Source organism: Saccopteryx leptura, chromosome 1 (assembly GCF_036850995.1).
Source record: "Saccopteryx leptura isolate mSacLep1 chromosome 1, mSacLep1_pri_phased_curated, whole genome shotgun sequence".
Lineage (NCBI taxonomy): Eukaryota > Metazoa > Chordata > Mammalia > Chiroptera > Emballonuridae > Saccopteryx > Saccopteryx leptura.
The window spans coordinates 301481597-301496710 of NC_089503.1; the positions used below are offsets into that span (position 1 = coordinate 301481597).

The 15114-nt window shown below is 36.7% G+C and overlaps 1 protein-coding gene across 2 annotated transcripts in view; it reads left to right on the forward strand.

Annotated features, from left to right (window-relative positions):
• Positions 1 to 14773, forward strand: part of NTN4 (netrin 4) — a 113843-nt gene extending 99070 nt beyond the window's left edge. For both annotated transcript variants that reach the window (XM_066357331.1, XM_066357340.1), the window contains exons 9-10: positions 1515 to 1685; positions 12483 to 14773. In XM_066357331.1, coding sequence (XP_066213428.1) covers positions 1515 to 1685; positions 12483 to 12619 — 308 coding nt within the window. In that variant the 3' untranslated portion in view covers positions 12620 to 14773. The remainder of the gene's footprint in view (positions 1 to 1514; positions 1686 to 12482) is intronic.
• Positions 14774 to 15114: the final 341 nt, after the last annotated feature.

Consider the following 15114-nt stretch of genomic DNA (forward strand, 5'->3'; position numbering starts at 1 on the left):
GAAGGAAGGAAGGAAGGAAGGAAGGAAGGAAGGAAGGAAGGAAGGAAGGGAATCATTTAGTTCAAAGTCGGTCAGTTTTAGTGGAAATATTGACTGGTTTTCACTATCACATAAACTCAGTAGTCCTATTTAGTTCAAAGTCGGTCAGTTTTAGTGGAAATATTGACTGGTTTTCACTATCACATAAACTCAGTAGTCCTATGACTAAGTTTACAAACAACCACATTGACATTGCCATCTTTTAATACAACTGTATTATTTTCTGCTTAAGAGAATTTGAATGCTTTTAATGATGTAATGAAATACCTTGGTCTTATTAAGTACAATACACCTACAGACTTGGGGGGGAAAAGGTCCCCTCCCATTCTCTGGCTTACTGGGGGAAAAAAAAAAGAAAAAGAAAAAAAACCCTCAACTTTTTAAATTATTCCTTTAACAAATATTATTGAGCTGTCATGAATAGACAAGATCCCTGCTCTATCTGAGCTTACGGTCTAGTGAATAAAGTACCCCAGAATACCAAAAATAGCCATTAAATATTGGATATGTGGGAGGCTCTTTGCTAAGTACCCTTCATGCAGTTATCTCAAGATTCTAGTCCAAACTCTACCTCTAACCAACCAGTCATACAGACTTAAGCAGTTCACTTAATTTCTTGAAACTTACCGTCTCATACATAAAACAAAACTGGATGAGCTCCTAAGATCCTTTAGAAGTCTAAATTTTGGTGATTCTAAAAAGAAAGCTGTCTGACAGTCGTATGGATATGGGACCAGCCAGAATAGGGATCTCATTACACATAATCTTACCTCAAGATATAGATGAGCCAGTAAAAACTCTCTAATATATAGACTGGCATCCAATGTTCCTTAAGTCTACTTTCTTCCACATCCTAACTAATTCCATTACTTAATCTGTCCCCCATCCATTTCATAGACATTAGAGAATAATAGAATCATAAGTTATATAGAATACTGGAGCGCTGCCATCATGTAGAAAGACAGCCTCCTTAACCCCACTCAGCTTGCAACTTTACACCAGGGGAAGAAGATTAAGTAATCAGTAATATTATTTAATCTTTTTAGAATAATATATATCCTGGTAGTAACCTTTGTGCTGTCATGACATTATACACTGTCAGGAGAGTATAATATAGTTAAAATCTAAATAAAAACCATAAATCTACTTCAATGCATCTTCTTTTTATTTAGTTAATAGCTGAATGTGTTTAAGATTATACTTGCAGTAGGCAAATGGCTGATATTCTTTTAGTATAGTGATATGGGAATAAGTAGCAGTTGAAATGTCTAAGAAGGAGGAGTATAGTTAATAAATAGGATGAAACCAGTACAAAATTGCTGAGCCTAATGATTTTTTTAAAGCAAATTTTTACATCTTCATCATCATTAACTCATTTTTCCATTATACTCTGAAGTTTATATTTAAGCTGTTGTTCAAACCTCAAAAGATATGAAATTCTACACATTTTGACTTTTGGAATTGTGTTGTTACAGTGCTAAAAATAAAGATTTTATCAGCTCATGACAAAGGATCTCATGCTGAGGTCAATGTGAAGATTAAAAAAGTCTTAAAATCTACTAAATTGAAAATTTTACGAGGAAAGCGAACATTATATCCAGAATCATGGACTAACAGAGGCTGCACTTGTCCAATCCTCAATCCTGGTGAGCATTAGATTTTTCTAGTTTAATAACTACCTTCTCTCTGTTGAATTACTGTTTGTCTAACATTCTTTGAACCACAACCTAAATAAACTTTGCAAGAGCATCTCTCCTTTTCACATCTGAATTCTGGGGAAAGCCCAAATGGAATTCTTTGAACTGACATCAAAAAACTATTTCTCTTCCAGGTGCTCTATTAAAGTATAATACTTTAAAATCCAGCAATATAATATTCTCTGCCCTAAAAGAGAAGTCTCAGATTGGTTCCAGGTGTCGGTAGCATAGAAAACACTTTCATGAATTTATCTGCCACTAACACTTTATCTGAACACTAGGTCCTATTACGATGCCCTGGGTAGAATTTGCTTCCAAAGGAAGTTCAAACGCAAAATTCCATCTGTGCAAATAATATTGAATTCATTTTTACTATTGTATGAGAAGCATCTGTTTCTCCTGAACAGAAAACAACTCTCAAGTTATCATCTTATTTTTCATCAAATGATCATTCTGGTTTCAAACTTGAAACAGAAGAAATAAATAAACAAAAAAAAACCCAAAAACAAACAAGAAAACACCTCATACAATCTCAGAGAAACTTGGAATGCAGTGAAATTTGCACCTTAAAATGGTATGGAAGAAGTAGACAGGCAAGTAAAGAAGGGATTCATACCTTTAGGGTCTGTAAGTGTAGTCCTCATACCCTGTCATAAATTGCCGATATCTCTGTCTTCCTCACTTGGTCAGAGGGCAGGATTTAGATTTTCGATCATAGTGTCCCAGGTACATAACATTAGTACCCAAATACTAGTAACATATTCCCAGTTAGTAAGTTCTAACAAAACAATTTTTAAAAAAATCCTCTGTATTTTCCTGTTTGTGTAGTTGTTGTCACCTGTCTTAATGGCACAGTTGAAACAAGAGCACAGTTTCTCTTCTGGACATAATTCCTTCCAAATATAAGTCCAGGAAATCACAGTTATGTTAATAAGAAGTCATTTGTGATCTTTACAAATAAATTTGAGAGAAACAAATGGATAACTAAGAGAGAGAGGAAAACTGTCAATAAAATATCTCCCCTAACCCAAACCATCTAAGCAATGATATACAACCTTTGACTTTATTTTTACTGTTAAGTAATCTCTCATACCCTTTTATATCCTTTTAGTGTTTTATTTAAATTAATTTAAATTTTCATTAAAAATATCTTATATGTATATAGTTTCAAAGAACAAATCAAGTAGTAATCAGAATCTTGGATTTTGAGTACAGGAAACAGAGAGTCATTAATCTGCATTCTGTGTGCACAGGGGCTCTTCCTATAAGCACTTTCTACTATCTTGGCAAAAGAAAAAAAAATCCACAGTTTTTTAGCCAGACATTAAAAACAAAAGCTTGGACCATCTGAGCCACTCTCCAGGAAGTGAACTATACTTCCTAATTGGTTTTCTGCCAAACAGTCAAGGGAATCAACTGAGCTCATCACAATTGAAAACATAGGCGCAATTATTCAAAGAATTCTTGAAAACATGTTTACTCACTTTGAAGAAAAGACTGGAACCTGCCAAAGCAGAACCAGACACTCTTTCATTTCACTTTGTTTTTCCATTTTCACAAGTTCAATAGCTAAGGCCAAAGAAAGCTGATAAGAAAATTCTGAAACCTTACACACCAACTTGCTTCCATTGCTGTTTTTGAAAAGAAGCAATCTAATTGGTTATCCCTGTAAATGCGTTTATTCCAACATTCATATATACTTTTAGCCATTCGTTAATCATATATTTAGAAAGGTCAAGACTAACACAAAGTGTTATATTTTCTTTTTATGTGGGTGCAAAATAAACGTTGTGCCCTCAAACATGTAGCAAAGTAGATGTTGAAAACACAGAGCTAGGAAAACAAAATATAAATGCTAACAAGTGATGCAATAGATAATACTGTTCTCCATGCTAATTTTGGCTTGATGCTGCTCCATAATTTGTGGATTTATTCAGTATCATTTTTGTTAATTTATAAATATATATATATCTCTTTGATATATATATCAAAGAGATATATATATCTTTGTTAATTTATAAATATATATATAGAGAGATATATATATACTTTAAATTAATGCCAAATTCCTATATTATCTGTTCCATTTGTAATTTCAAAGCAAATTTATTAAATATACTAGACTTAATATTAAACTTTACTAAAAATTATTTATTGTACTTTTTTTTTACATAAGAGGAGGGGAGATAGTGAAAAAGACTCCTGCATGCACCCTAACCAGGAAGCCATCTGGCAACCCCATCTGGGGCCAATGCTCCAGTACCGAGCTACTTTTAGCACCTGAGGCTGATGTGCTAGGACCAACTGAGCTATCCTCAGCCCCAGAGTTATGCTCAAAACAATTGAGCCACTGGCTATGGCAGGGGTAGAAGGAGCAAATGGGAAAAGAAACAGATGGTCATTTCTCTTGTATGCTCTGACCAGAAATAAAACTGAGGATGTCCTTATGCCAGGCCGATGCTCTATCCACCTAGTCACTGGCCAGGGCCTATTTATTGTATTTTTTAATAAGGATTTTGTTATTTTAGAGATGATACAAATAATATTAACAACATTATATTTTAACTAGTCTATTAAATATTAGGGTTCTTTCTCAATTAGAAACTAATGTTACCCTTTAAAGAATTTATTTATTTATTTATTTAGGGAGAAAGAGAGAGAGATGAGAAGCATCAGCTCACAGTTGCAGCACATTAGTTGTCCATTGATTGCGTCTCATACATGCCTTGACCGGGGGCTCCAGCCAAGCCAGTGACCCCTTGCTCAAGCAAACGACATTTGGGTTCAAGCTAGTGACCATGGTATTATGTCAATAATCCCAAGCTTAAGGAGCAACCCTGGCAACCTTGCTCAAGTTAGCAACCTTGGGGTTTCGAATCTGGGATCTCAGCATCCCAGGTTGATACTCTATCTATTACACCACCACTGGCCAGGCACCCTTTAAAGAATTTAAATACCTTATAATACATTTTACATTTGTGCTCCCCAGTGTTCAAAGCTCTCTATGTCATTATTTACCTTTCTTTCTCTCTTCATTTTTTTTTTTTAAAACACCATCATAGCTACCTTTAAATTTAGGATTGATTAATTTTGTTTACATTTTTTTAAATTTAGAAATTAAATTTAATGGGGTGACATTGATCAATAAGAACACATACGTTTTGCCTGACCAGGCGGTAGCATAGTGGATAAAGCATCAGACTGGGATGCAGAGGACCCAGGTTCGAAACCTCAAGGTCACTGACTTGAGTGTGAGCTCATCCAGCTTGAACGCTGGGTCACTGGCTTGAGTGTGGGATCATACATATGACCCAATGGTTGCTGGCTTGAGCCCAAATGTCACTGGCTTGAAGCCCAAGGTCACTGGCTTGAGCCCAAGGTTGCTGACTTGAGCAAGGGGTCACTCACTCTGCTGTAGCCTCCCAGTCAAGGCACATATGAGAACGCAATCAATAAACAACTAAGATGCCACAACAAAGAATTGATGCTTCTCATCTCTCTCCCTTCCTGTCTGTCTGTCCCTATCTGTCCCTCTCTCTGACTTTCTGTCTCTGTGTAGTTAAAAAAAAAAAAAAAGGTTCATAAAAAAAGAATACATAGGTTTCAAGTAAGCATTTCTATAGCATTTGAACTGTTGATTGTCCTAAGTGCCCATCACCCAGTCAAATTATTTTCAATCACTGTATATTTGTCCCTCTTTACTCCCTCCCCCACCAGTAAACATTTCACTTTTATCTATGTCCATTAATCTCATTTTTATATCCCACCTATATGTGAAATCTTATAGTTCTTAGCTTTTTCTGATTTACTTATTTGACTTAGTATAATGGTTTCAAGTTCCATCCACCTTGTCATACATGACAATATGTCATCATTTCTTATGGTTAAATAGTATTCCATTGTATATATGTACCACATCTTCTTTATCTAGTCCTCTGTCAAAGGACACTTTGGCTGTTTCCATGTCTTGGCCTCTGTAAATAATGCTGGGATGAACATGGGGGTGCATGTGTCTTTTGCGTACCAATGTTTTCAAGTTTCAAGCAGTGAATGAGGGTTCCTTTTTCTCTACAACCTCTCCAACATTTGTTATTACCTGTCTTGTTGATAACAGTTAATCTAATGGTGTGAAGTGGTATCTCATTGTCGTTTTGATTTGCATTTCTCTAATACCTAGCAAAGATGATCCATCTTTTCATATACCTATTTGTTGTTTGTATGTCTTCATGGGAGAAGTGTCTGTTCAGGTCCTCTCTTCATTTTTTAATTGGATTGTTTGCTTGTTTGTTGCTGAGCTTTGTAAGTTCTTTATATATTTTTTATATCAATCCCTTATCAGAGCTGTTGTTTATAAATATCTCTCATTTGGTTGGCTGCCTTTTTGTTTTGTTGTCGGTGTCTTTTTCTTTGCTGAATCTTTTTAGTTTAATACAGCCCCATTCATTTAGTTTTGCCTTTACTTCCCTTGCCTTTGGGGTCAAATTCATAAAATGTTTTCTATGGCCAAGGTCCATAAGTTTTTCTATACAGGATAGCACTATACAGAATGTTTTTCTTCTATATTATTCACTGTAAATTGTTTTAGATCCTATATTTGGTCCTTGATCCATTTTGAATTAATTTTTGTTCATGTGGACAAGGTGTAGTTAAGTTTCATTCTTTTGCATATGGCTTTGGCTCCTTTGTCTAAGATTACTTGTCCATATATATGTGGTTTTATTTCTGGGTCCTCAGTACTGTCCATTGGTCTGTATGTTTGTTTTTCTGCCAATACATTGTTTTGATTATCGTGGCTCTGTAGTATAATTTGAAGTCATGTACTATGATACCTCTGGCTTCATTCTTTTTTCTCAGGATTGTTTTGGCTGTTTCATATTTTTTATACTTCCATACAATTCTGGTGATTTTTTGTTTTATTTCTTTAAAAAATGACATTGAAAAAATAAAAAATAAAAAAAAAATAAAAAATGACATTGGGGTTTTATGGGGTTTGCATTAAATTTGTATATTGCTCTGGGTAATATGGCCATTTTAACTCTGTTGATTCTTTCAATCCATGAATATAGAATATTTTGCATTTCACTGTGCCTTTTTCAATTTCTTTCAATAGTGCCTTGTAATTTTCAGTATATAGGCCCTTCACATTCTTTGTTAAATTTATTCCTTGATATTTTGTTGTTGTTGTTGTTGCAATTGTAAGAGGAATTTTTTTTCAGTTCATTTTCTGAAGTTTCATAGTTGGCGTTTAGGAAAGCAGTAAACTTTTATATATTGATTTTGTATCCTGCAACTTGACTGTATTGGGTTATTGTTTCCAATAGTTTTTCAGTAGAGTCTTTGGGGTTTCCTGTCATCTGCAAAAAATGATACTTTTACTTCTTCTTTCCCAATATAGATGCTTTTTATTTCTTTCTCTTGCCTGATTGCTCTAGCTAAACTTCCAGTACTATGTTGAATTAAGAGTGGAGAGAATGGGCAACCTTGTCTTGTTCCTGATTTTAGAGGCAAGCCTTCAGGTTTTTACCATTTAGTATGATATTGACCAATGGTTTGTCATATGTGGCCTTCATTATATTGAAGTATTTTCCTTCTATATCCATTTTATTGAGTGTTTTAAAATAAATGGATATTGTATCTTATAGAATGCCTTTTCCGCATCTATTGATAGAATCATATGATTTTTGTACTTTGTTTTGTTGGTGTGGTATATTACATTGAGCAATTTACATATGCTGAACCATCCTTGTGCTCCTGAAATGAATCCCACTTGATTGTGATGTATTATTATTAATTTTTTTTTGACAGAGACAGAGAGAGAGTTGGAGAGGAGGACAGATAAGGACAGACAGATGGGAAGGGAGAGAGATGAGAAGCATCAATTCTTCGTTGTGGCTCCTTAGTTATTCATTGATTGCTTTCTTATATTTGCCTTGACGGGGGGGGGGGGGGCTACAGCAGAGCGAGTGACCCCTTGCTCAAGCCAGCGACCTTGGGCTCAAGCTAGCAACCATGGGGTCATGTGTATGATCCCACATTCAAGCCAGCAACCCTATGCTTAAGCTGGTGAGCCCATGCTCAAGCCAGATGAGCCTACACTCAATCCAGCGACCTCAGGGCTTTGAATCTGGGTCCTCCGAGTCCCAGTCCGACGCTTTATCCACTGCACCACCACCTGGTCAGGCATGACATGGCATATTATTTTTTAAATGTATTGCTGTATTCAATTTGCTAGTATTTTCTTTAGGATTTTTGCATCTGTATTCATTAGAGCTATTGATCTGTAGTTTTCTTTTTTTGTGCTGCCCTTGCCAGGTTTTGGTATTAGGGTTATGTTGGCCTCATAAAATGTGTTAGGGAGTATTGCTGCTTCTCCCATTTCTTGGAAGACTTTGAGAAGGGCAGGTACCAACTCTTCTTTGTTTGATAGAATTCACTAGTGTAGCCATCTGGTCTTGGACTTTTATTTTGGGGGAGATTTTGATAGTTATTTCTACTTTCTCCCTGCTTATGGGTCTGTTCAGGTTTTCCACTTCTTCATGACTCAGTCTAGGAAGATTGTATAGTTCTAGGAACTTATCCTTTTCTTCTAGATTGTTGCATTTGGTGGCATATAATATTTCACAGTATTCTAGTATGATACTTTGTATATCTATGATGTCTGTGGTAATTTCTTTTTCATTTTGAATTTTGTTTATATAAGTCATTTCTCTTTTATCCTTGATTTATTTTAATAACTTTTCAAAATAAGCCTTTTATTGTTATAGAAGCAATACAGTGTGTCCGTAAAGTCATGATGCACTTTTGACCGGTCACAGGAAAGCACCAAAAGACGATAGAAATGTGAAATCTGTACCAAATAAAAGGAAAACCCTCCCAGTTTCTGAAGGATGATGTAGCAGTATGTGTGCATGTACAGATGATGACGTAACACCATGTATACAGCGGAGCAGCCCATGGCCATGCCAGTGGAGATGTGGACGGTACAGAGGAAAGTTCAGTGTGTTCTGTGGCTCACTAAATTTGAAACTGTGACCAAAGTGCAACGTGAATATCGGCGCATTTATAATAAAGCGCCACCACATAGGAATAACATTGCTTGGTGGGATAAGCAGTTGAAGGAAACCAGCAGTTTGGTGGAGAAACCCCGTTCTGGTAGGCCATCAGTCAGTGATGAGTCTGTTGAGGCTATACGGGATAGTTACCTAAGGAGCCCTAAAAAATCTGTGCGTGCATGTGCTTGACAATTACACCTAAGCAAGACTACAGTTCATAAGGTGTTAAAGAAACGTCTCTGTTTTACGGGGTACAAATTGCGGCTGTTGCATGCTATCAAACTGGCGGATAGGCCCACACGATAAGTGTTTGCTACAGATATGCTTCATGAGATCGACAATGATGCAAGATTTTTGCAGAAGATTGTGTTTAGTGATGAGTCGACCTTCCATATCTGTGGACATGTTCATCGCCATAATGTCCAAATATGGGCTGCTGAACATCCTCATGCCTACATTGAGTATGAACGTAACACCCCTAAAGTGAACGTGTGGTGTGGCCTGATGCATGATAAGGTGATAGGCCCATTTTTTTTCATGGAGCAGTCTGTGACTGCAAAGTCCTATCTTGACATGTTGGAACTGTACGCAGTGCCACAATTTCCAGAAGGTGTCATCTTTCAACAAGACGACGCTCCTCCACACTATGCCACCATTGTTCGTGAGTTTCTGGATAGAACATTCCCCTGGTGGTGGATAGGCAGGGGTTCTGTCAAGCCATGGCCACCACGATCCCCGGATCTGACGCCCTTAGACTTTTACTTTTGAGGTTATGTGAAGCAACATGAATACATTGAACGTATCAATGACATTAATCACTTAAAACAGAGAATCACAGACGTTATTCACTCTGTTACACCAGACGTCCTTACCCGTGTGTGGCAAGAACTTCACTATCGTTTGGATGTGTGTAGGGCAACAAATGGAGCCCACATCGAACTGCACTGAATAGGTATGAAACTAGGAGAAGTTTTTCTTTTATTTGGTGCAGATTTCACATTTCTATAATTTTTTGGTGCTTTCCTGTGACCGGTCAAAAGTGCACCATGACTTTACGGACACACTGTATATGTACATTATAGAAATTTAGGGAAAATTTATAAATTTCATATTTCTTCCCCCCAGAGATCATCTCTGTTAACATCTTAGTGAAAATCCTTCCAGATCTTTCTTTGTGCACATGTCATATTTTTTAACCAAAATCAAATCATATATATGTTCTATTCTGCAAGCTACTTTATTCAGTTAATAATCTATATCTTCAGCCTAACCTGTGGTGGCACAGTGGATAAAGCATCGACTTGGAACACTGAGGTTGCCAATTCGAAACCCTGGGCTTGCCTAGTCAAGGCACATATGGGAGTTGATGCTTCCTACTCCTCCCCCCTTCTCTCTCTCTCTCTCCCTCTAAAATGAATAAAGTCTTAAAAATATTTTTTAAAATAATCTATATCTTCAATTTTAGTTTATTTTAATATAATCTAATACTAAGACCATATTTCTGTTTCCCAACTGATCCCAAAATGTTCTTTTGAGATGGTTTGCCCTTGCCAGTATTCAGTCCAGGATCACACACTATATCTGGTTTTTAAGTCCCTCAAGTCTCTTTTATTCAAGTACAGTTTCTTTTTATTGTTGCTGAAGAAATTGTTACTGTTGAAGAAACCAGGTCAGTTGTACTGTAGACTATCCTACCCTTCTACATGTGTCTGTGGTGTCATTAGCTTGTCCCTTTACCACCTATATTTTCTGTAATCTTTAAAGAAAAACTTGAGCCTGACCTGTGGTGGTGCAGTGGATAAAGTGTCGACCTGGAATGCTGAGGTTGCTGGTTCAAAACCCAGCACTTGCCTGGTCAAGGCACATATGGGAGTTGATGCTTCCTGTTCCTCCCCCCTTCTCTCTCTCTCTCTCTCTCTCTCTCTCTCTCTCTCTCCTCTCCCTCTAAAAGTGAATACATAAAATTTAAAATAAAATAAAAAATAAAGAAAAGCTTGATAGAGTCAAGATAAACATTTTGGCTAGACTTCATTACACTTCATGTTATATACTTCATGCTGGGAACTTTGTGTTAAATCACATCAGAAGACACATAGTACCTGGATGACCCACCATCAGTGTTGCTAAATTTGACCCTTGGGTTAGAGTAATAACAGTCTGATTTCTCCATTGGGCATTTTGTTTTCTCTTTTAAAATTAGAAAATAATGAGTGTAGCATTACATAATCACTATACAAATGTCAAGTTTCCTATTAACCATTCATTAAATGATTTTATCATCAATTGATAATACCTTATTGAACCAATAATTTCATGGAATGACTTTTTTTAGGTAATTTTAATGAACTAACAAGAATATATATATATCAAAATCGTGAGTTTAAATTGATATTTTCAATTGAGTTTTAATATCTAGTGTTTTTCTGCCTGGCCAGGCAGTTGCACAGTGGATAGAGCATCAACCTGGGATGCTGAGGACTCAGGTTTGAAACTCCAAGATCACTGGCTTGAGATGGAGCTCATCTGGCTTGAGCGTGAGTTCACTGGCTTGAGTGTGGGATCATAGACATGACCCCATGGTCGCTGGCTTGAGCCCAAAGGTCTCTGACTTAAGCCCAAGGTCGCTGGCTTGAGCGAGGGGTCACTGGCTCGAGCATCGGGTCACTGGCTCAGCTGGAGCCCCTGGTCAAAGAATATATGAGAAAGCAATCAATGAACAACTAAAGTGACACAACTGAGCTGATGATTCTCATCTCTCTTCCTTCTTGTCTGTCTGTCCCTGTCTGTCTCTCTTGCGCACACGATAGAAAACAAATGATAAAACCCCACATCTAGTGGTTTCTCTTAATATGAGCTTTAAAGTATATATCTCTTTATCTTATATTGGAAATTTTTATTTTATAAACATAATTACGTATTTTCTCTATACTATAATATTAATGAAAAAATGATTCAAAATACCAGTATTAATATTACTATAAACATCTACTGAAGTAGATTGTCATATTTCATTTTAGTAATATATAGATTGTGAGACTGTCTTTTCATTTTGTGTGTGTGTTTATTCCAAGTCAGCTCTAGGTCTGGTCAGTTCTCACCATTTTTAAAAATGTATAACAAACAAACATCTTATATTACAAAAGCACATTATCTAGAAAATATATGCTATTTTTTGTGTAATTCATAGCTCTCTTCTAATATGTTTTTCAAATGGTTGTTAAACTTTATTGAAATTCTCTTGAATATTCACTTTCCTATATAGTGAGTCCCCAAGAAATACTGATTTATTATCAGTATGTTAAATTCCTATGGAATCCTTACTTCTTTACATAGAGAGTGGTATGTTATAGAGTAATAATTTTGTAATCAGACAGACCTGAGCTTAAATCAAAGTGTTTCTACTATTGAGAGACACTGAACAAGTTCTTAATCTTGCCAAACCTGTTTCCTCATTTGTAAAACAAGAAGAAAAATAATATCTACTTATAAGGTTATTTTCAAGATTAATGAGATAATACATGTTAAGCACTTAGGAAATGCTTATTAAATGTCAGCTGTTGTTGTCTACTACTCCCTATTCAACCATGAATATATAATATAAAACCATTAACTATGCATATACAAAACCACTGAAGTCACATTCTCCCCCTTCAATAAATTATGATACTATATAGTCCCTTTTGTTCTCTTTTAGGTTTGGAGTACCTTGTAGCAGGACATGAGGATGTAAGAACAGGCAAACTAATTGTGAATATGAAAAGTTTTGTTCAGCACTGGAAACCATCTCTTGGAAGAAAAGTCATGGATATTTTAAAAAGAGAGTGCAAGTAGCCACAAAGGTGTATAGTACATAATGTCACTTCTCTATGTATAAAACACAAACTTAATGGAAAGGAGACCTCAATAATGAAACTGGAATTTTTTAAAGTGCCAAAATGTATAGAAATGTTCCAATGCATGGGTCTTGTTTAACCTATCTCTTTTGGGTCCATGCTTAAATACACTGTTTCATAAAAAGAAATGAAAAATCTATGCCAACACCTGTTTTCTATGGAACTGATTCTGAAATGCCTATTAAAAATATTTTAATAGCAGTATGATATTTAAACAGTATTCCATTAAGGGCAATACATATAACAAGGACTCCTTTCAGCTTCAGATATGTTACATTTGTGCTACTTAAAGTAATTAATAAGATTCTAAGGAATCCCCAACCCTCCTATCAGAAAAGGTTTTTCTTAAAAAGAGCCTTGTCTTGTGTGATGTGTGAAAACTAGGGTCTGTGACATGTTAAGAGGAACCTCTCCAAATGTATATAGTATTTCTTTGTATAAAGCACTTTACTACCTACCACGTGTGTTGTGTAAACTTGGAGACGCTGTTGACAGCAAGAAAAGAAAAGGGCATGTAGGAAAACCTACTGAAACAGAAGCACTGCCGCTACATGTGGACAAAAGTGATGAGATGAAAGAAGTTGTACTGTTTGACTCTGAATATTTGGAGAAACTATGTGAAGATGCAACCTTAAAGGAGAACATGATTGCATGAAGTCTCAGCTTCAGGCTAGGGGTTAGATTCCACAGATAGCAGCCTTGATGAAACTTAAAAAATAAAAAAAACAACTACACATAAAGAGACTTTAAAATAAGAGAAAGAAAACATAAGTTTAAAATAGGTTTTGGTAAGAAAAAAAAGGAGGTGGACTTGAAATTTTAAAATGCTCAGTTATTTGCAATGCACTGTATACACTTCAAAAATTCTTATAGACACAGAGCCCTGGCTGGTTGGCTCAGTGGTAGAGCATCGGCCTGGTGTGCAGAAGTCCCGGGTTCAATTCCCGGCCAGGGCACACAGGAGAAGCGCCCATCTGCTTCTCCACCCCTCCCCCTCTCCTTCCTCTCTGTCTCTCTCTTCCCCTCCCGCAGCTGAGGCTCCATGGGAGCAAAGATGGCCCTGGTCTCAGCAGAGCTACGCCCCGGAGGGGCAGAGCATCACCCCCTGGTGGGCGTGCCGGGTGGATCCCGGTCGGGCGCATGCAGGAGTCTGTCTGACTGTCTCTCCCCATTTCTAGCTTCAGAAAAATACAAAAAAAAAAAAAAAAAAATTCTTATAGACACAGAATTTGTTTTATTTTTGTGTTTAGTATTTAAACATGAATATTGAAACTTTCCTCCTTTTCTTTAACAGTATATGGTCGTTTGTATTTACTTATTTTTTTGACACAATGTACATGATAGTTCTTGAAATTATAATATTTCATTATTATTCACCTTCCCTACCCATGTGTAATCACTTTACATAGAGTTTCTTCTGTACTTGAATATACAAAACATGAAGCACAGTGCCATAAGATTAATTTCACATACAGAACATATTTTTTTCCTGAGGTCCTGTGGGCTTGCAAAAAATATATATATACATATATACATATATATATATTGCTGTTAATTTTTTACACTGCTCACAAAAATTAGGGGTATTTTAAAATGAAAATGAAGTGATTAAAAAAAGAAGCATTTGATTTTTTTAATTAAACAAGAACATCAGAAAAGCAAATAAGTCAAAGAAAGTTGTTTGATTATGTAAATAAGATGCAAACTCAATTATCATGATTGAGTAGCAAGTGACATATTGGTGGGGGTGAACAGAAGCATGTCAAACTGGATGAGAGTGCCACACATTGGCTGTTCAGAAGGGTGTATGGTCACCCAAGACTGCCAAACCACACTGACAGCGATGGGGCAGGACAGGATCAGATTGTCCAGCAGTTCTTGTGGGATCCTCTGCCACTCTTGCTCCAGGGCAACTTCCAGCTCAAGAAGTGTTGTTGGAGGCATTGGACAGTTTGCTAGACATCTTCCCAGTGCATCCTAAGCATGCTCAATGGGATTCAGGTCTGGAGAACGTGAAGGCCAGTCCATGTGTTCGATTCCTGCCTCCTGAAGCATACTGCTGACAAGATGCGCATGGTGGGGCCTTGCATTATCGTCCACGAAAAGAAAGTTGTTTCCAACTGCTCCAGCATAGGGTACCACTCTAGAGTACAGGACCTCATCTCAATATCTGACAGCAGACAGCAATCTGTTTCTGATGACATGGAGGTCAGTACAACCACCAATGCTGATACCAGCCCACACCATGATTCTACCACCACCGAAGGAGTCCCTTTCTCACATGAAACATGGATTCTCCCATGTTCCTTGTTCACATCAGATCAAGACATGATGATTGTCAGGCTGCAGACTGAACCATGACTCATCAGAGAAAAGGACAGTTGACCACTCATCACTAGTCCAATGATGATGCTCATCAGCCACCTTCTACGG